The 22,511-nt window shown below is 41.9% G+C and overlaps 1 protein-coding gene across 1 annotated transcript in view; it reads left to right on the top strand.

Annotated features, from left to right (window-relative positions):
- YWHAG (tyrosine 3-monooxygenase/tryptophan 5-monooxygenase activation protein gamma) overlaps positions 1–14,977 on the top strand; it is a 49,983-nt gene extending 35,006 nt beyond the window's left edge. The window contains exon 2 of the mRNA XM_030222240.1: positions 13,746–14,977. Within this exon, the coding sequence (XP_030078100.1) occupies positions 13,746–14,402 (657 nt within the window). The 3' untranslated portion in view covers positions 14,403–14,977. The remainder of the gene's footprint in view (positions 1–13,745) is intronic.
- Positions 14,978–22,511: the final 7,534 nt, after the last annotated feature.

Here is a 22,511-nt window from a genome sequence, read left to right as displayed (position 1 = left end):
TGTATTTGAGTCCTTTGTAGCTTGGGTAGTGGAGGTTTAGATATGTTCGTGTTGATCCGGTTGTACTTCTGATTGGTAGGTCGATGAGGTCTGTCGTGTATCCCGGGGCCTCGCCGTAGATAATTTTATGAACCAGGGTGCAGATTTTGAAAGCAATACGTTCTTTGGGAGCCAGTGCAATTTTTCTCGGAGGGGTTTGGCGCTTTCGAATCGTGTTTTTCCAAATATAAGCCTGGCTACCGTGTTTTGAGCGGTCTCAAGTTTCGTTATGAGTTCTTTGCATCCCGCATAAATTCCATTGCAGTAGTCTATATGGCTTAGAACCATTATCAGGTTGTGAAATGTTTCCCTCAGGAAGAATGGTTTCATGTTTGAGTTTCCCTATTGAGTGGAACATTTTCTTTGTTGTAGATTTCACATGGCTCTCTAGTGTAAGGTTGTGGTCGATTGTAACGCTGAGGATTTTCGGGCTGTCTGATATGGGGAGGGTGTAATCTGGGGTGTTTATATTTGTGGGGTTGTTCGCGTTGTATTGGGATGAGAGGATGAGACAGTGTGTTTTTTTCTGTATTGAGTTTTAATTTAAATGCATTTGCCCATGAGTTCATGATCAAGCTGAGCTTAATTTCGTTGTTGATCTCTGTCAGATCATGTTTGTAAGGAATGTATATTGTTACATCATCTGCATAGATGAAAGGGTTAAGGCCTTGGTCGGATAAGGACTTGGCTAGTGGGGTCATCATTAGGTTGAAAAGTATCAGTGATAGTGGTGATCCTTGAGGTACTCCGCAGTCTGTTTTCCACGGTGATGATATGTTTGAATTTGATTTCACTTGATATGTTCTAGTGGTTAGGCAACCCTTGATCCAACTAAGTATATTTCCTCCGATCCCAAAGTAATCTAGGAGTCTTAGTAGTATATTATGGTTTACCATGTGCACTAGACATGTCGAATTGGAGAAGTATGCTTTTACTGTTGCTATTTCCTGTTTGAATTTGGCTAGGAGAGTAATTAGTACTGTTTCAGTGCTATGGAGAGGGCGGAATCCTGATTGTGATTCATGTAATATTGAGAATGTGTTTATATAATCAGTAAGTTGTTTGGTTACCATGCTTTCCATCAATTTGATTACCAGTGAGATAGATGCTACTGGGTGGTAGTTGGTGATTTCGTTTGTATTTTTCTTGGTATCTTTTGGTATTGGGGTGAGTAGGATGTTGCCATTTTTCTTAGGGAAGAGATCTTGTTGAAGCATGTAGTTTAGGTGGGATGTGAGGTCTGCTATGAAGCGGTCAGGGGTGGATTTTATTAGGTAGCTGGGGCAGGTATCCAATTTACAGTGGGTGTTGGAGAACCTTTTGATCGCCTGGGTAACTGTTTTGGCAGTTAGGAGAGTGAAGTTTGACCAAGTTCGGTCAGCTGGTTATTCTCCAAGGGTTGGGTCCAAGCCATTGATGAAGTTTTCGATATCGATATTTTCCTGAGGTAGAGTGTTGTGTAGGTTTGCAATTTTTTCATTGACGTATTTAGCAAGTTTGTCTGCAGATGGGATGTCTGTATTGGTTGTAGTGACCACTGTGATGTCTAGTAGTTTGTTCACGTGTTGGTATAGTTTCTTCGTGTCTTTGTAATCTGGCCCTATTTTAGTTTTATAGTATGACCTTTTGGTCTGTCTTATTGCATATTTGTATTTTCTTTGTATTTGTTTCCATGCATTGAGTATGTGTTCATCTTTTATTTTTTTCCATGCTCGTTCGAGTTTCCTGGATTGTTTTCAGTTCATCGTTGAACCATGGTATGGAGTTATGCCTACGTGAAGTTCTTCTTCATAAGGGTGCTATTTCATCTAGTATGCTTCTGCATTTTTTATCCCATTCTGTGAGGTAGTATGTGGAGTCCATTTGTGCTATCCATTCATTATTGTATATCTGTTGCCAGAATGTTTGTCTGTTTGGCCTCTTCTGCGTTCTTGTGTGCGGTTTGAACCCTTCTTCCGCCATTTTAGGGATAGGTTTAGTTTGTAGTGATTAGTCCATGGTGTTTCTGTCCATTTAATATCTTATTAGGTTCTGGTCTGTTGACAGTTTGTGTGAGATGAGGTTGAGTGTGTGCCCTTTGACATGGGTTGCTTGCATTTGTGGCCATTTGAGATCCCATAAGTGGAGGAATTCCTTACATTCTCATGCGTTTGGTAGAGTTTGGGTCTTCTAGATGAAGGTTAATGTCTCCTAATACTAGTATATTGGAGTTGGTTGCACAAGTGTTTGAAATTACGTCAGTGAAGTTTGTCTGGCCTTCGTTCCAATTACCTGGTGGTCTATAAAACAAGACACAGTTCAGATGATCAAGCAGAGTTTTATTGTAGATTCTGATTGAGACAATTTCAAGTTGGGTTGTTATGGACTCAGCAGTAGTTTCAGTGGTAAAGTGGGATTGATAGATTAGTGCTATGCCTCCGCCTCTCTTTTCCTTTCTGGTCCAGTGAGTGATTTTGTATCCTGGAGGGCAAAGGTCTAGGATTATAGGGTCCTTTTGATCATGGATCCAGGTTTCGTTGATGAAAAGTTGACCAAGGTTTTCTGATGTGATCCAGTCTGTTACTATTTTGTTTACTACGGATCTAGTGTTGATGTAACCCACTTGAAGTTTTTGGTATGGGTCTGCTATGTTTGGTGTTGTGTGGATTTTTGTTAGTTGTCGTTTCTTTGTTATTGTGAGTTTATGAAGTTTCTTTCCCTTCTGTTTGGGTTCTCCGCTTGTAGGAGTTCTTCCTTTTGTTTTGATTGTTGTCAGTTTGATGGGGTGTATCTGGTCAGTCATTGATTATGTAGTATGGGGATGATGTTACTTTCTGCGAGTGGGGTGGTTAGTGTTAGCTGGATCAGTGATAAGGAGTAGATTGTTAGGAGTAATTTGATGGTATTCATTTTGGTATTCACTTTGGGCTGCTAGTAGACAGTGTTTGATAGGGTGTGTGATAGGACTTTGTTCTTTGGTATGGAATCTTGTGTTCTGGTCTTTTTGTGTTTTATGTATTTTCGGCTTGCCTTTGAGCTATTGAATCAGTAGTGGCTCCGGGTCCAGTATTATGTTAGTGAGTATAGGAGGTGGGAGGGGGGAATAGTTCTGGGATACAGTTCTTCTTTAATTTGTCTCCTATCAGCTAGTTGCTTCTCTGTAAGGTCTCAGTATCTTGGAGTACACACCTGAAGTCTCTTTCTTATCTGAAGTTTCTTTTATTTAATGCAGATAATTTACTGCATTTGTGAAAGATGATGGCTGAGGAAAGCCTTCCCCAAGAGCAGGCTACAATAAAGGTTGGAGCTCAGCAGCTCTAATAAGAGTGTAGAATACTGTAAAAACGGGAAATCAGCAGTTCTAATAAGTGTGTAGACTGCTGTAAAAGTGGGAGCTTAACAATTCTAAAGTAAGTACAGGCTTACAGTGAGAGTTCAGCAGTTCTGATAGAAGTAGAGCCTCAGAAGCACACAAGCACATGCTGCTCTTTGATTACTGCCCCACTCATCCTCCTGTTGACTCTTGAATTCAGTCTCTGGACCAAGGGATAATAAAGAATTATAATACTAACGACAGGTGAGAATGAATAACCACGATCTCAGATACATCAGATGTAGCCAGCTTCTTGAAGAAATTAAATATGAAAAATAATTTAGTTAAAGCCACATGGAGTTGGGGTTAAAAGCAAATCTGCTGGACTAAAGGCCTTGGTGAAGCTTTCAACTCTCTGGCAATAGAGATAATACCTCATTTGACGAGGACAATTAAGACCAAAGCCTTAAAGGCAGCTGTAAGCTTGCAAAATAATTCAATAAAAAATATGAATAAATTAAGGAATGACTTGAGTTGGATGAAGCAGCCCCAAAGGCTTAGAATCTGATAAAGAAATTCTTCAAAATCTGCAAGATGGCTGGAACTGACCAAACTGCTGGTGACGAATGGAATGATGACACTGTTGTGACTAAGAAAACCAACGTTAAGACAAGAAATCCTGCAAGCAGTTGAAAAAGTTATCAAATGGATGGAAATGAGCATGAATGTCTATGATTTTGATTTGCAACATATAGTGAACATTAGGAATAAGATGACTCATTTAAAACAGCAAAATCTAACTTTATATATAATAAGCTTTGCACCATTTGACATTTTACTATAATACTGGCTTGTGTTGCACTCCTGTAGATAGAGTGACTTAATTTTGGCTGATATCTGTATTTCTCTAAATGGAGGTAAATTTAAGTTTCTTCATTATCCTGCAGTCTCATTTATACATAGTAACAAATCTTAGAGCCTGACCACCACATATTGAAGTCTCCACTACTGGGATTAGCATGGTTAATATTGTCTGCATTATAACAATGGACTCCCAGATCAAACTTACACCAAATGATCTCATATCCCAGAGGTTTGTTCTGGTTTGTCTTGTTTTGTTACCCGCTTTGAACTGTAAGGTATTAGTGGGCTGTAAGCTTGTATTGGTAAAAGAATCAGAATGGGAGCCTCGAAGAATTTCATAAAGTAAAGTCCAGGGCTTGGCTATTTCTCCCTTCGTTTTAATGCTATAGCTTCCTTCAATTAAAAATTTCTTTAAGCCACTGGAGTACCTTGCTCGAAATCCCTGGTTTATTTCGGCGATAGTAAGGAATGATCCACTGCATCAAGGGTTCTTAATCCAGTCCTTGGAACATGCTAGTCAGGTTTTCAGGATATTTACATGTACATGAAATTCTGTCTTGGTCATATTCCTTGAACTGCATAGTTGAATGGTCTTATGGATTCTTGAAGCTCCTATGGGTTCAAAATATTTCATCCGGAATAATTTTTAAATGGTACTGTTTGGAAGTACTGAAGATATTTGCCACAATTGTTCAAGTTAACTATGGGGCCCTTTTACAAAGCTGTGGTAAGCTCAACGCGTGCTTACTGCTCGCTAAATAGGAAGTACCGCCTGGCTACAGCAGCAGCCCGGCAGTAGTTCCCACCCCAGCACGCCATCATATCCTGCGCTATAAAATTTTTTTTATTTTTGTAGCGCCGGTGTGTACTTAGCAGTAATCGGACAATGCTGCGTGCTACCCGTTTACTGCCGGGTTAGCGGGGAGAGCCCTTACCGCCACCTCAGTGGGTGATGGTAAGGGCGCTTCCACCCCGCAAAATGGCCACTCACGCGGCAAGTGCTTCACTTGTTGCACGGCCATTTCCTAAAGCAAAGAAAGACTTGCCTTTTACCCACTGCAGTAAAAGAGGACCTTGGTGCATGTCAAAAACACGTGTTGGCGCAGGCCCTCTTTTTTGCTGCAGCTTGGTAAAAGGGGGCCCTATATGCCTGACCAGAAGTGTTCTGTAATGAATGGTTCTGATTGTACTGTGGATTCTTTGGAAGGTCATTATGCTCTTGGAGAAGTATCTGAACTCTTCGTGGGACATTGATGGTGACTTTTGCTATTTTGAAGCACTGCTGTAAAACTAAGGAGAAAATATGGGAGTGAAAAGTGTGTTTTCTTTTTTTTGGGGGGGGAGGGGGGTTGGACTTACCAGATGTTTTCTCATGAAACAAAAGGCATTCTTATACATGCAAGAGTAATTCAGTTATAGTGCATTTACATGGGAATTTTAAATCAAAAGTAGCACCTAAGTTACCAGTTGAAATAGGGTATTTTGGGACCTTTTGCTTTTTGGCAGCTAGAAACGGGAATTAGTTGCTTTATTCTATCCTTTGTAATCGGTATATAGCTTTTCTTTTTGACTTTTTATATAAATGCGTCTCTGGTGGTATTGGAGTCCCCAGTTGTGAACTTGAGCTGACCATTTCCTTTTTCTTTCTTTAATTGAAAAGGAAGATGATTTTCCTTATCTATTTTCAGCCTTTTCTATTAAAGTTCTTGGTTGTATGTTTAAAAAAACAATTCCAATAAGTTGTTATAAAGTATGAAGTAATCAAGTTGCGTATGAAGAGAAGATACACAAGTCAAATTCCTACTGAGAAATTTGTATAAATACAACTAAAAAAAGATATACTTCAGAATTTATTTATGCAGATACCAGAAGTCTGAAAAACAAGATTAGAGGACATCCCGCTTGACTATTCCAACAGGAAAAAGAATTGTCATAATCTCCATAGTTAGGAATTTTCATGTGTGGCAGGTCTGATCCACTTTAACATTTGCTTACATCCTTTTTGATAGCAATTGATTAGTCCTTGTTGCTATGGAAATTAGACATATAAGGTGAATAAGATTTATGATTATGCTGACCATTTATAGCACCTTGTTGAGGCCATTGAGCCAGTTGTGTTTTTACTCTATATGGTATGCCTGATCTTTTTCAGGTTTCCTAAGAAAATAAAAACATGGGAGTCTTCCCAGTTTTCTTTTCTGGTTTTCCCTCAGTACTTTGCAATTGCCTGGTATCACCTTGGTAAACACAAGTGATACTTTTTGAGGCAGACCTTGAGTTCAAGCACTGGTTGGTTCAAGCTTACAATAACACCAGCTGTGTGTGGGAGTGTTGGTGACGGAAAGTGCCTTCCTTCTCTGGCTAGCAGCTTGACAGTGGATCACATGAATCACATGACTTATATCTAGTCACCTTTGTAGAGCTTTCTTTGGTGTTGAGTATTTATGGGGATTTCTTGCACCACTGAACCTGTTTGCTCATGAATTTTGTCATGATTTATCAAAAGCAAGCTAGACTTTCTGCCATTTTAGGCCTTCGGCCAACTTTTGAATATCTCTTGCTAAATGAATTTCCTCTTGTGCCAACATTCCCCACTCAGCCATGATATGTGGTGTCTGCTGTGGTTTGGGGAAGTGCTTTTCCGCGGCCACCTTCTGCTGTGAAGAAGAGCCAGGTTAGGTGAAGGTGAACTGGAGAGAATAAAGGGAAAAGAGAGAGTAAATTGAAATTGTGTATTTTAGCCTGAAAAAGTAGGCAAATGTCTGACAGCTTACCTAAACTGGAACACAGGTTGTTAGAGGTAAGTTGGAGAGCAATAGTTCAAGGGAATTATTTCCAGATCTCTAATCCCATTCCACTTTGCTGCTTGTAGGTTTGACAGCATATCATACTGCTATTTCCAGGCAGCTTGCTGCTCTAAATGCTTACAAATCTATTTCTCCCTCTTATCTGAGTACCCTGGGGGAAACCTGTTGCTTCTTAGAATTTATAACAGCTGCTTTTAATGGGGCAAGCTTTTTGAAGATCGGAGGCATATCAGTTCCAGGCTTCACACCAACTCCTGAACCTCTTTTTCCAATTTAGGTTCTCCTATTTTAAATGTAACTATAACTTCATGGAGTGTCCCCCCCTATACTTTTTTGAAAGTCTAAACAATTTGTGTTTACCTGTTTACTTTGTTCAGGATTTTATATAGACTATGAGCTGTTCTGTCCCCCTAATCATTTTGACATCCTCTGTGTCTTTCCAGTTCCAGGTTTCCAATATTTCCATAATTGATTATTTGCAACCAAGGCTGCTACCTTCATTCAGGTCTCAAGTTCCAGCCTGGAAATTGAGCAAACCCAAGATTACCAACACCTATCCAAGATACCTTAGTGACTGCAAGAAAATGTACGATCTGTACCTATGCCCTTGTGTGTTCAGGATATCAATTAACGAAATCACTACCTTTCGCAAATCCCTGAAAACCTGCCTTTTTAATAAGGTCTACCACGAGAATCCATAGATTAACTGGTACACTTCACCTTTCTTTGAATGACGCCTCTCTATAACTGTCTGGTTTAATGCCTCTTTATCTTTGATCTCATTGTAATTCCAACTGTATTTCTATATCCTGACATGGCGCTGCCATAACAGGTCTTTGTAAGCCACATTGAGCCTGCAAATAGGTGGGAAAATGTGGGATACAAGTGCAATAAATAAATTAATAAATCATAATGATTGTGCATGAGTGCTGCATGCAGTGGAGCCCATATCACACTTCTTCACACCCCCCCCCCCTCCCGCCCCGTCCAACTTTAACTACCACCTCCAGGAATCTCCAGGCTATTGACCCCCCCACTCTATCCTCTAGTATCTCTAACCTCCTCCCCTCCATCATGTCTTCCGAGACGGCAGACAAAGCGGTCTCCGCCTACAATGCCGCTCTTTCCTCTGCTTTGGACACCCTCGCTCCATCCACCTCCCGTCCCACGAAGCGTTCTAGTCCCCAGCCTTGGCTGACCCCTTGCATCCGCTACCTTCGCTCCTGCACCCGATCCGCTGAACGCCTTTGGAGGAAATCTTGTACCCATTCAGATTTCCTTCACTACAAATTCATGCTATCCTCTTTCCATTCCTCCCTATTCCTTGCAAAACAGGACTATTACACCCAATTGACCAATTCTCTCAGCTCCAACCCTCGTCGTCTCTTCACCACCCTTAACTCCCTCCTCAAAGTGCCCCCCGCTCCAACTCCCCCCTCACTCTCTCCTCAATCACTGGCTGACTACTTCTACGACAAGGTACAAAAAATCAACCTTGAGTTCACTACCAAGTCACCTCCTCCTCAGCCTGTAGCCCTATCCAACAACCAACCAACCATTGCCTCTTTCTCCTCCTTTCCTGAGATCACCGAGGATGAAACCTCCCGCCTTCTTTCCTCCTCGAAATGCACCACCTGTTCCTCCGATCCCATCCCCACCAACCTACTTAACACCATCTCCCATACTGTCACCCCCCCATCTGTCACATCCTTAACCTTTCTCTCTTCACTGCAACTGTCCCTGACACTTTCAAGCACGCCGTAGTCACACCTCTCCTAAAAAAACCATCACTTGACCCTACCTGCTCCTCCAATTACCGCCCCATCTCTCTCCTCCCCTTCCTCTCCAAAATACTTGAACGCGCCGTTCACAGTCGCTGCCTTGATTTTTCTCTCCTCTCATGCCATCCTAGATCCACTTCAATCCGGCTTTCGCCCTCTACACTCGACAGAGACAGCACTCTCTAAAGTCTGCAACGACCTGCTCCTCGCCAAATCCAGAGGCCACTATTCCATCCTCATCCTCCTCGATCTATCCGCTGCGTTTGACACTGTCAATCATGATCTACTTCTTGCCACATTGTCTTCTTTTGGGTTCCAGGGCTCTGTACTCTCCTGGTTCTCCTCTTATCTCTCCCACCGCACCTTCAGAGTACACTCCCATGGATCTTCCTCCACTCCCATCCCACTATCTGTTGGAGTTCCCCAGGGATCTGTCCTTGGACCCCTTCTCTTCTCAATCTACACCTCCTCCCTAGGCTCACTGATCTCATCTCATGGTTTTCAGTATCATCTTTATGCTGATGACACCCAGCTATATCTCTCCACACCAGACATCACCGCGGAGACCCAGGCCAAGGTATCGGCCTGCTTATCCGACATTGCTGCCTGGATGTCCAACCGCCACCTGAAGCTGAACATGTCCAAAACCGAGCTCCTCGTCTTTCCACCTAAACCCACCTCTCCTCTTCCTCCACTCTCTATCTCAGTTGATAACACCCTCATCCTCCCCGTCCCATCTGCACGCAACCTCGGAGTCATCTTCGACTCCTCCCTCTCCTTCTCTGCGCATATCCAGCAGACTGCCAAGACCTGTCGCTTCTTCCTCTTCAACATCAGCAACATTCGCCCTTTCCTATCTGAGCACACCACACGAACTCTCGTCCACGCTCTCATTACCTCTCGCCTTGACTACTGCAACTTACTCCTCACCGGCCTCCCACTTAGCCATCTATCCCCCCTTTAACCCATTCAGAACACTGCCGCACGTCTAATATTTCGCCAGAACCGATATACTCAGATCACCCCTCTCCTCAAGTCACTTCACTGGCTTCCGATCAGATACCGCATTCAATTCAAGATTCTCCTCCTTACCTACAAATGCACCCGGTCTGCGGCTCCTCACTACCTCTCCTCCCTCATCTCCCCCTATGTTCCCGCCCGTAACCTCCGCTCACAGGACAAATCCCTCCTCTGTTCCCTTCTCCACCACTGCCAACTCCAGGCTTCGCTCATTCTGCCTTGCCTCACCCTTTGCATGGAACAATCTTCCTCAACCCCTACGCCAAGCCCCCTCCCTACCCATTTTTAAATCTCTGCTTAAAACTCACCTCTTCAATGCTGCTTTCGGCACCTAACCTTTGTGAATTATAGTATTCCTATCAGACGGACTCTATACTTGTTTTAGATTGTACACCTGTCTTTTAGATTGTAAGCTCCTAGAGCAGGGACTGTCCTTCTATGTTAAATTGTACAGCGCTGCGTAACCCTGGTAGCGCTTTAGAAATTGCAATGAATATACATACTATTACTACTACTACTACTACTACTACTACTACTACTACTACTACTTGACGAGATCCTGAAAACCTGATAGGCTGAGGGGTCCGCAAAGATAGGTCTGGGAACCTCTGCCCTAATCAGTTTGATTTTCTTGATATCGACACATATATGAGAATTCTGAATATAATGGAAATAGTACATATAGAATTGACATGAGCACATTCACTGTGAAGATTTTGCAAACTAGTCTGGATAGGGAGCACTCCAGGACCAACATGAGAGAAACACTGTATTAAAGCAACTGTCGAAATTGTTTTGGAGTAACTTTGTTGCATTTTTCTCCCATCATGCATCTACAATATAAGTACATAAGTACATAAGTACATAAGTAGTGCCATACTGGGAAAGACCAAAGGTCCATCTAGCCCAGCATCCTGTCACCGACAGTGGCCAATCCAGGTCAAGGGCACCTGGCACGCTCCCCAAACGTAAAAACATTCCAGACAAGTTATACCTAAAAATGAGGAATTTTTCCAGTCCATTTAATAGCGGTCTATGGACTTGTCCTTTAGGAATCTATCTAACCCCTTTTTAAACTCCGTCAAGCTAACCGCCCGTACCACGTTCTCCGGCAATGAATTCCAGAGTCTAATTACACGTTGGGTGAAGAAAAATTTTCTCCGATTCGTTTTAAATTTACCACACTGTAGCTTCAACTCATGCCCTCTAGTCCTAGTATTTTTGGATAGCGTGAACAGTCGCTTCACATCCACCCGATCCATTCCACTCATTATTTTATACACTTCTATCATATCTCCCCTCAGCCGTCTCTTCTCCAAGCTGAAAAGCCCTAGCCTTCTCAGCCTCTCTTCATAGGAAAGTCGTCCCATCCCCACTATCATTTTCGTCGCCCTTCGCTGTACCTTTTCCAATTCTACTATATCTTTTTTGAGATACGGAGACCAGTACTGAACACAATACTCCAGGTGCGGTCGCACCATGGAGCGATACAACGGCATTATAACATCCGCACACCTGGACTCCATACCCTTCTTAATAACACCCAACATTCTATTCGCTTTCCTAGCCGCAGCAGCACACTGAGCAGAAGGTTTCAGCGTATCATCGACGACGACACCCAGATCCCTTTCTTGATCCGTAACTCCTAACGCGGAACCTTGCAAGACGTAGCTATAATTCGGGTTCCTCTTACCCACATGCATCACTTTGCACTTGTCAACATTGAACTTCATCTGCCACTTGCACGCCCATTCTCCCAGTCTCGCAAGGTCCTCCTGTAATCGTTCACATTCCTCCTGCGACTTGACGACCCTGAATAATTTTGTGTCATCGGCGAATTTAATTACCTCACTAGTTATTCCCATCTCTAGGTCATTTATAAATACATTAAAAAGCAACGGACCCAGCACAGACCCCTGCGGGACCCCACTAACTACCCTCCTCCACTGAGAATACTGGCCACGCAATCCTACTCTCTGCTTCCTATCTTTCAACCAGTTCTTAATCCATAATAATACCCTACCTCCGATTCCATGACTCTGCAATTTCTTCAGGAGTCTTTCGTGCGGCACTTTGTCAAACGCCTTCTGAAAATCCAGATATACAATATCAACCGGCTCCCCATTGTCCACATGTTTGCTTACCCCCTCAAAAAAATGCATTAGATTGGTGCATATATTATGCATATATTATGCATATATTATGCATATATTATGCAAAAAACCTGGACTGGCTGACTCAAAGTAGAAACCTAATGCTGGGGTGGAGAAATAGTGTGCTGACTTGCTCAGTGCAGTATGGCGGAATTTAAAGAAGTGGGAGGAAGGAATAGTCTCTCATTCTTTTTGAAATACTTGTGCCACAGTGGCAGACCTGGGCCAAGGCATAATAGTGGAACCTTTTTTTTTTGGGGGGGGGGGGGAGCAGCAGTTAATTTGTGGGGGCACTAAGCACACCATTTCTTCTCCCCACCCCATTTAAAATTACAATTTTAAAATACCTTATCTAGCGGGAATCCCCCAAGCCCCACCAACTGAAGATATCCAGAGCATGGTCCATCCAGTCTGCCCAACAAGATACCAACTCATATGTGCTACTTTTTGTGTATACCTTGCCTTGATTTGTATCTGTCATTTTCAGGGCACAGACCGTAGAAGTCTGCCCTGCACTGTCCCCGCCTCCCAACCACCAGCCCCACCACCGGCTCTGCCACCCAATCTCGGCTAAGCTCCTGAGGATCCATTCCTTCTGAACAGGATTCCTTTGTTTATCCCACGCATGTTTGAATTCCGTTATCGTTTTCATTTCCACCACCTCCCGCGGGAGGGCATTCCAACCATCCACTACTCTCTCCGTGAACAAATACTTCCTGACATCTTTCCTGAATCTGCCCCCCTTCAATCTCATTTCATGTCCTCTTGTTCTATCGCCTTCGCATCTCCGGGAAAGGTTCGTTTGCGGATTAATACCTTTCAAATATTTGAACGTCTGTATCATATCACCCCTGTTTCTCCTGTCCTCCAGCGTATACATGTTTAGGTCCACAAGTCTCTCCTCGTACGTCTTGTAACGCAAATCCCATACCATTCTCATAGCTTTTCTTTGCACCGCTTCAATTCTTTTTACATCCTTAGCAAGATACGGCCTCCAAAACTGAACAGTTGACAGGGGTTGGCGATCTCTGTCAGCTGTACACATTGTGGCAAGCTGCTGGGTGGACCCAAAGGAAAAGTGGAGGGACCTAGGTCTGCCAAGGCCCACCTGTCTCTATTCTCCAGAGTGGCACTTTACGAAAATTTAGCACATGGTAGTTGCCTGCTCCTAAATCCAGGCCACCTTATCAGACGTACTGTCTAGGTTCCTAAGGAGCCACACGGTTTGTAACCCTTGACAAAGGTCTATTTCAGAACCAGCCCAATAGAGGTTGGTTTTATTTGAACTGGATGTTCAAAGGAAAAAGCAGAAAACTAGTGTACCAAATAAAAGTAAATGTAGTGACCCCTGCCCCTAGAAATGTCTGGTTTGTGCAGTAATTTATGGTAGATAATTGGGACAGTGTGGGTTGATTTACTGCTGCTTGGACGCTTATTTACACCTTACACATTTAACTGTGTTTTACTGATACAATTGTAAATAATTTTATTGGTATGAGCACTGTTGCTGAGTTACTTGATCTGGAAATGGACAGGCTTTAGTGACTTAACTGATACCAGTGCATTTACCTAACATTTTTGACAAATTTTAGAAAAGAGAAAAAAATTCCTATTTAGGCAACTGGAATATTTCATTTTATATTAACGCACAAAAAAGGGTGTTCTGTAATGCATATCTTAATATTTTGGTCAGGTAAACTGCTGCTGGTATTACTATTGTGCATTATGAACATACTTGGATTGCTTAGGAAAAGAGTCTTACATATTTTATTTTTATTTTTTTTTTTAGGTAACGGAGCTGAATGAGCCACTTTCCAATGAAGAGAGGAATCTCTTATCAGTAGCTTACAAAAACGTGGTTGGAGCACGTCGTTCTTCTTGGCGAGTAATTAGCAGTATCGAACAGAAGACATCTGCTGATGGAAATGAAAAGAAGATAGAAATGGTGCGGGCATATCGTGAGAAGATTGAAAAAGAGCTAGAAGCTGTGTGCCAGGATGTGCTGAGCCTTCTAGACAACTACTTGATTAAGAACTGCAGTGAAACCCAATATGAGAGTAAGGTCTTCTACCTGAAGATGAAGGGAGACTATTACCGTTATTTGGCTGAAGTGGCTACTGGTGAGAAGAGGGCCACTGTGGTGGAATCCTCGGAGAAGGCGTACAGCGAAGCTCACGAAATCAGCAAAGAGCACATGCAGCCGACACATCCAATTAGGTTGGGCCTGGCACTTAACTACTCTGTTTTCTACTACGAGATCCAGAATGCTCCTGAGCAAGCATGCCACCTAGCCAAGACCGCTTTTGATGATGCCATTGCTGAGCTAGATACCCTTAACGAGGACTCTTACAAGGACTCCACACTCATCATGCAGCTCCTTCGTGATAATCTAACTCTGTGGACAAGTGACCAGCAAGATGACGACGGTGGAGATGTCAACAATTAGACCTTAGATAACCGGCAGCCGCACGCTGATGCTACTACCGCAGTCTTTATTTTTTTCCCACAAGTGGGGGGGGTCAAGGGAGGGGAAGGGAAGGTAACCTTCCTAGGGAGGACCTCACCACCAGTCTTTGATTGCCTCTTCGACATTTTGCCAAAACACCACTAGTGGAAAGTCAGACTGGCTATGCTGGTTCGGAATGGTGGCCTCATACTGGCATATGGACTGTTCTGTAGTTTATTAACACAAGTGGAGCTGTTTAATTTAATGCTAGAAATGTTAAAAAGGGTATTACAATGAAAAATGGAATGGCCCTTATTTAAAAATAGTTTTGTGGTTCCAGTAAGAATTCTTTTTGTATGCTATTCAGTATTTTAAGTGCTGTGTATATATTGTCATAGCTGTGTGCTTTGTAAAAGTGCACGCGACTTGTGCATTTTTAACCCCTGACTGAGATCTAGACCTTGGGGCCTTATTTTAGATAACTATTTTAAAACAGTTGTTACCAGACAGTATTAGCACTAAACAGAGTACAGTATTTCTTTTGCATCAGTCGTGTGACTTGAAAGCATCCATTTTTTTTATCTGCCGCCCAAACCAATGAGATTGGGTTACCTAAGAATGTTTCCTGAGGTTATTTAAAAGAAATCTCTCCAAATGAGTAGTTAAAGCTGCTTTTGATGTTTGGTTAAAAAAAAAATAGCAATGGGTACTCAATTATTATTTATATATAGCAAATGATGGCAGATAAACTAGTTGACCTATCATGTTTCCATAGCTATTCCTGTCCATGCTGCCAGCTTGTCAGATCTCTTACCTAGAACAGTTTGTCTTCATAAGATCTCTTATTTTGTTTTACATCTGGGCACCCTTCCTTTTTGTTTTAGTTTTGGGCAAACTAGATTTAAATTCTGTATTTAAGGGAGGATGGGTAAAGTGTTTAGAAATGAGTATAACTGCAGCACCCTGGAAAAAAAAGGGATGGAAAATTTGCATCAGGTCTGTATGTTGTACGCGATATTGGTGTTTTCAAAGAACATCTGGTCTCTTAAAACTGCAACAGCTCATTCCTCAGGGATTTAAACGGCCATTTCATTTCCACTTTTTTTTTTCTCCCACTCAGCTATGTGATTCAGAGTGGCATCCATGTTTGTGCTTGTGAAAACTGTTGTTAATCTGGGACAGTTGATGTAGTGAACAAAAGGAGCTGTTTGACAGAAATCCGTGAAGGAAGAGCTACACACAATCTTGAAATTTATGATCTGAGGTTTTTTTTGCAAAAAGGTTGATTTGAAACTGAGTCGGGAAATATTTACCACTCATTTCATATAGGCATATAACCAATGGTAATGTGTTAGTTTTTAGTTTTCCTCCTGATTAGTCTTTATTACACTTTAGTGGAGGAAAATTGAATGCTGTTATACAAAACAGGTATATTTCAGCTTGTGTGAAAATATTTTGGTGTTGCATAGAGTTTAGCACAAATAATAAGGCTCTAATAAGGTGACTGAATTTATTTTGTTCCTCTTTAATCAGTGACTCGGATCAATGGCTGAGCATACAAACTAAATTTGCCTCAACACTGGCTGCCACTTGGGTGGTGAAGGGGGGGGATCAGAGCTGGGCTTAACCTTTGTTAATCAGTGTAGTGTTAGCTTGTCTCTTTATGAATGGTGTCATTTTTTGCACAGCTCTCATTCATTGCTTTGGAAAAACATGTAGTACTGTTTAATTTTGTCCCATTATCTTGAAATTTTCATATAACACTGTGTGTGAATAGAACTAGGAAGAAAGAAGTTTTGGCCCAGCAGTTCTTCAGTAAGTGACACCTAATGAGCTACATGGCTTTGCCCTTTTATTATCATCTGTGTGGGGGAGGGAGGGAGAATATGTTTGCCCGCAATTTTATATTGCTTCTAACTGCCCAGCTGCTGAAATGATGGTCTTTGGCAAGGACCACAAACCACAGTTTCCAGCAAACCTGGCTAATACGGCCTTTTAGTCTAGCCATGACGTATCACAGTGAGCAATTTGTAGAGATTCCATACTCATCTATAGAGCAGGAGCTGTAATTGCTACATTTACAGCGTATTTGGCCAGCCTGTGGAGTAGAAGCTTAGCCAGGGGCTGTGCATGGCATATTGCTTCTGAGCTGGCACAAGCAGCTTTTAACACTTTCGATATGAACTCATTCCACTAAGCCAAAACAATTGAGGATTTTTCAGAGGTGGAATTGAACTGGAACTGTTTTTATACTGAGAAGTTAGGTAAAACATGTACAATAGTATCAAGGGTGTAAAGTAAATACAGTGCTAAGGAAGTTTGAATCCCCTTGTATGACCCAGATTAATCTTATGAACCCATCTACCTTACATATACCGAAGAGAAAACGACATTGTCCTAGACTCTATCTCCCGCCTTACCTTCCTCTCTATCGCCTATCTCTACCTACCCATCATTACTATGTTATACTTAATTTCCTACTTTACATAACAAAATTCTGTGTTACCTATTACTATGTAAGCCGCATTGAGCCTGCTTTGAGTGGGAAAGTGCGGGATACAAATGTAATAAATTTAGCTTGACACATTCAATACTCAAAAGCTAATTAGATTCTAACCTAAGCCACAAGAGGGAAAGGTTTATTGAAGACAATAAAAAGGATGAGTTAGCAATAAGTATCCTGGTGGTGGTGGGGTAGCATCTCCTGCAGCAATAACGAAGTTTGTTTAAACTAATCAGTCTCCCTTTGTGTTTGAGGAATTTTGGCCCATCTCTCATAAAGAACTTGGCTTCTTTGGATGAACACCTCAATTTAGGTCTTGCCACAACATTTCAAATAATGTTTAGGTTGAGACTTTGACTTGAAGTTGAGACATCTACCAGGGAAAAAACAAATACCCACCCCCCCCCCCCCCCAAATAAAAATAAAAAATCAGCCATTTTATGCCTGACCTACTTTGAACTCACTGTCGGCCCAGGGAGAAATAGCTTAACGATGAAGTAGAAATTCCTAGCTTCATCAGTGGTGGCAAACCATCCAGGTCTTGATTCAACAAAGGAGCACCATCGTGCTTGATGTTGAAATGATATCTTAATGTGGAAGGCAGTGTTTTGAATAATGTTGTTTGGCTTGATGTCAAAGTAACTTTTCAGACACTCAGCCAAAGGCCTTGTGGATTGTCCAGATGCTCTTTAGCAAACCAGAGGCAGGCAGTTCTTTGTAGAGAGCAGTTTTTTTCCTTAGCTATCCTCCTGTGAACCGCCACTCCCATTAATCATTTCTTTGATGTTGATTGCATGAACCCACATCATTCACAGTGAGAGAAGCCTGCAGGTCTTAAGTAGTTAGGCCCAGATGCATGAAAGACATTGGTAATTCCCGTTCCCTACCGATTCCATAGCGAATCGGTAGGGAACGGGAATGCATCAACGATAGGGAATGCAAATGAGCTACTCGTTGTAGCTCACTTGCATTCTCTAGTCCTTCGGTACCTGAGTCGGAGAATCGGGACGTCCCTTTAGATTAGGCTCCTCTTCCTGGTCTCTTCAGCCAATCAAAGCGGGCTTAGCTGGCTGTTGTCAGCGAAACGCGCTCTGATTGGCTGAAGAGACCAGGAAGAGGAGCCTAATCTAAAGGGACGTCCCGATTCTCCGGCAACCAGGAAAATAGAAAACTTTCGCTGTGGAGGGGTAAGTGGCGCTGCGAAGACTCTCAAGAAGGGGGAAAAAAACACGAGCGCCGGCAGAACAAAAAACTGCAAAAAAAAAAAAAAGACGTCTCTCAGAAGCGCAGGGAGAGTACGTCCTTAAAGGACGCCCCTCACATGTGCTCCCTGCTTTTTTTTTTTTTTTTTTTTTTTTTACCTTTTTTGGGGGCCCTTTTCCTTTCCGATTCCCTCACAGGAGCCCTAACGAGGTCAGACATCTCGTTAGGGTTCCTATGGTAAGGGAATCGGAAAAACAGTAGTGCATCTGATTATAATGGGCTGCAACGGTACTGCAGCTCATTATAATAGCTTTTCAAACATTTGCATTCCGTTTTCGTTGCCTGCTACCGTGGCAGGGAAAATGCCCTTAGTGCATGCCCGGGGTGAACTACTTGCGTTTTAAACTGGCTGGAACCAGTTTAAAACGCAAGTTGTGGGCTCGTTAGGTTTTGTGCATCTGGGCCTTAGTCTGGGGTCGTTTGTCTTAAATTCTGGTTTTATTTTTGGTGGAATGGGTAGAACTGTTGTACTTTTAAACCTTTCCATTTGTAAACTAACTGTGGGTAGATTAATTTCAGAGGTTAATACAGTTAAAATTATTGCTTAACATAGTGCTATTTATAAACACCTTTATTTTATACTACACCAGAAAAAAATTAGTGGACAATTAGAGTAGAGGTGACTGGATTTGTTAATGGCACAGTGTAAAAGAAATGGTCTTGGAACACTGTCCAGACAGATGTCATTAACTTTTAGGTCCTTGGGGGGGGGGGGGGGCATGGCAGGTGTTCTACTAAATTCATGGTGAACAGCAAACAAAACCTTTTGCACATTTTTTTTAAAAAGATGGGATTCCCAAACTTGGTTGTGCAGATTTTACCCAATTAGCTAGCTGGGCTGAAAGCAGGGGTTCACATACTTACTCTGCATTCATATTTTTTATTATTCTAGTTTGAAACCTAAAATTGTTTAATTTGTACCCTTTTTGCTGCATAAGGTTGGTTTTAGTTAAACAAGGGCATCGTGCAAACTTGTAATTCTCATACTTAGGAGTCACTAACTTTTTTTTTTTTTTTTTTGAACCATATTTACACAGTAATTCTGAATTTTTCAGGAATATTTGTACTGGATTAAAATGGGAAAACAACAAAACTTAATGCCCTGAAAGCTGGCCTTGTAAGCTCATGCAATTAGTTTGAAGCTTTCTATTTTGAGAGTCCTAGACTTGGATTCTTCTGTTCACGAAATACTTAGTATTCCAGTGCAAAACTCAGTACTGTACATGTATTACCATAAGATTTTAAAATTATGATTTCTACTTGAGTTCTTCACATGGACTGTAATGGATTTTTCAAGAAGTTGTATAGATTGCCATTTTGCATAATTCTTGGTTCTCGGCCCACAAAAATGATTTCTGTGTGACAAACCTCTCTAGGGGCCGGATATTTGAGAAGCTCGGTACAATGTCTTGAATTTTCAACTGTATGTCAAGAACCAAAATGCCATTGTATAGATGTAATCGTTTCAGCCTGTTGACTTTTTACTTGACACTACTGGTATCTGTACAATATGGAAGTAGTTACTGGAATTACACAAACTATTTTTTTTCTTATGGCTTTCGCTCTGGCTGCTGAAGGGGGGGAGGGGTGGGAAATGTAGAGAAAAGATCATTAGAAGGTTAAACAGTGGGAAAGGTAACTTTTTTTTAAAGCAACTTGAATGTTTGTTCCATTTTATTTTTCAGAATTGCACTTGCCTATATAACTCCAGTGAAATGATTACTGCTGCATTACTCTTGATACAATATTGTGCATGCTAGTGTTGTATTTCTATACAGTAGCTTGAAATTTAACTTATACTGTAGATGTTATGTATTCCTATGACAAAACTAGTCAAAGATTTACAAAAAAAAAATCTTAATTTATTTTTTTTTTTCTTTTGGGGAGGGGGTGGGAAAGCGGGTGAAATTCACTCTACCAAACAGTGATCGTAACAAATTGATCTGTTATGGATGTTGCTATAGTGACATGCAATTATATATAACTTTATTTAAAAAAGCAAAAAAACAAAACAAAAAAAAAAAGCAGACACCAGTGTTAGCTTAAACTTAATGTCTGGTGTTTGTCATGGTGACAACTATTGCAGTGTAGGATAAACAATGAATGTTTTTTTTGAACAAGCCTTTGTTTGTGCTTTTCTGTCATGTTATGCAGTGAACTATTTAAAACCTGATCAATGAATTTTTATTTTCTCTACTAATCTTTCTGTGAGGAATTTTCATACACGGACCATTCTTAAATTAAGTTTTTCCTCAGTGATGGAATAACATGAATGTGAGTCGTCATGTAGCTGTCGCACATTGAGCAAATAAACTTACAGATCTGATGTCAGTGCTGTTTAACTGTGTTGCATGTACTCAGTTTATTTCCTGCTTTTTCTATAAAGCTTTAAGGCAGTGATTCATATTTGATTATGCTAGAGTGGCAGAAACTAGCATCTTTTGACAAAGAATAATAGAAAATGATAGCAGATAAAGACCAGGAGCAGATAAGAGGGATGGGAACATAACCAGGCTCTTCAAAAAACAGAAGACATCCAATAGTTATAATTTCTTTATTGAGAGAGGACTCTACAAGGTACCCAGTTTCGGTACTAGGGATTCCTTCTTCAGGAGTCTGGATACTTTGTCTTGAAAGGTTAGTAGTCAAAGCGTACAAGATAAGTCTCTTGTAAATAGCGTATTGGTCTTGAGAGAGACTTTTGGTATAGCGTAGAGGAAATGGCTGCTACATGCTGTAAGTTCTCTTCCACCTTGGTGGTTTTTGCAGCAGATAAAGACCATACATACAGCCTAACCAGTCTACCCATCCATATCAACTAAGCGCCACTGTTCTTTTCTGTTCCTTAAGATATCCTCTATGGATTCCTATGCTTTCTTAAATTCAGAGAGGCATGAGCAACTAGTTCTTCAGATTTTCTTGCTAGCTCAAGGTGAGTTACTTTCAGGGACAGAAGGTGAAAGCCATGTCTGTGGGTTTTTTTCCTTTTTTGTCATTTTGTACCAGGAGTAATGGAGGGGTTGACTTGCCCAACATACAAGTAATATCAGTGGGATCTGAACCTTGGCTTCTCTTTTTCTGAGACTGCTACTTTAACCATTAGGCCACTCAAGCCGCTTGGTGGGTAGAGCGTGGTGGAAGGAATTTAATTTTCTGCCACACCTTGACTTAGAACAGTACTTCACAACCATTTCAAACATCAACCTCTGCCAAGCAGGCAGTGCAGAGACAGAACTCAGGTGGCCAGAAAGAGCTAGGGAAGTGTGGAAAGATCTAGCATTGTTTCCCAAATTACAGAATGAATAGAATGAAGACTCATGAAGTATCACAGTGATGTGGTGTTCCAGTGGCTTTAGAAATCAGCTGCCATGCAAGTGTTAAGGTAGGAGCTCACTCACAGCCTTTAAGATAAAAGCATTTCAACCACTTCTCCAGTTTCTTACCTTGCAGATACTCACTGTGGACTTCTCCTTTCTTACCTTACCTTGTGAATTTAAGGCAAATCTGATCAAATCCTGAAGGTATGTACACAAGTGTGTTTCCATAGTGTCCCACAGATCAATCCAGAGATGAGTGGGTTATGTCCTTCTACCAGCAGGAGGAGATAGAGAACTTAAGAGGTTTCCTATATGTGGGTATGTACAGCCACCTTAACCTCAGTAATCTATCTAGCAGGTGGATAGACATACACTGTGGGTCTCTAGATTGGTACTGGCTCCTGGTCAGTGGAGGAATGGGTGCCTGGACCCATCCCTTCTCCCCCCCCCCCCCCTCCTCCTCATGATGGCTTTCTTCCTCTTGGTTCTATGGATGTCTCCTGCCTCAAAAAGAAAAAAAGGCATTGTTTTCCAGACATTTGCCTTCAGTCTTTGAGGCTGGCTCAGTGTGAGCTGTGTTTGGGAGAGCTGGAGATTGGGCTATCTGGGCCCTGCTTACAGCACCTTCACCGGTTTTGGCTTTGCATATCTTCTTCCAGCTGGTAGCGCAGTGAGTTAAAAAAAAATAGACCTGCTTTGTTCACTCTAGCAGCATCAGTGCTGAACTGCTCCCTGGTAGGGGAACCGGAGAGCAGCTTTGGGGGGTGGTTGATCTTGTCCATGGGCTTCCCTTCAGTATTTCACGTGGCCCCTGTTGGGCGGTTTATTTTGGCACGCTCTGCCACTCTAGTGGTTTACTGTGATTCAGCAGCTGCCATCTTGAAGACGGTGGAGCGATTACCGTTCGCAGGGCAGCTTTGGCTGCGCGCAGGAACGCTACAATGTGGGATTCTGAGGCATGGGATAAATTGAGTCAGTGCAGCTGTGCTGCCTTTCCCTCCAAATATGGGCTTGGTATGTATTTCT

The sequence above is a fragment of the Microcaecilia unicolor genome, chromosome 13 (assembly GCF_901765095.1).
Source record: "Microcaecilia unicolor chromosome 13, aMicUni1.1, whole genome shotgun sequence".
Lineage (NCBI taxonomy): Eukaryota > Metazoa > Chordata > Amphibia > Gymnophiona > Siphonopidae > Microcaecilia > Microcaecilia unicolor.
The sequence above is the reverse complement of the archived record's forward strand: the minus strand, read 5'-3'. Positions and strand labels throughout refer to the sequence as shown.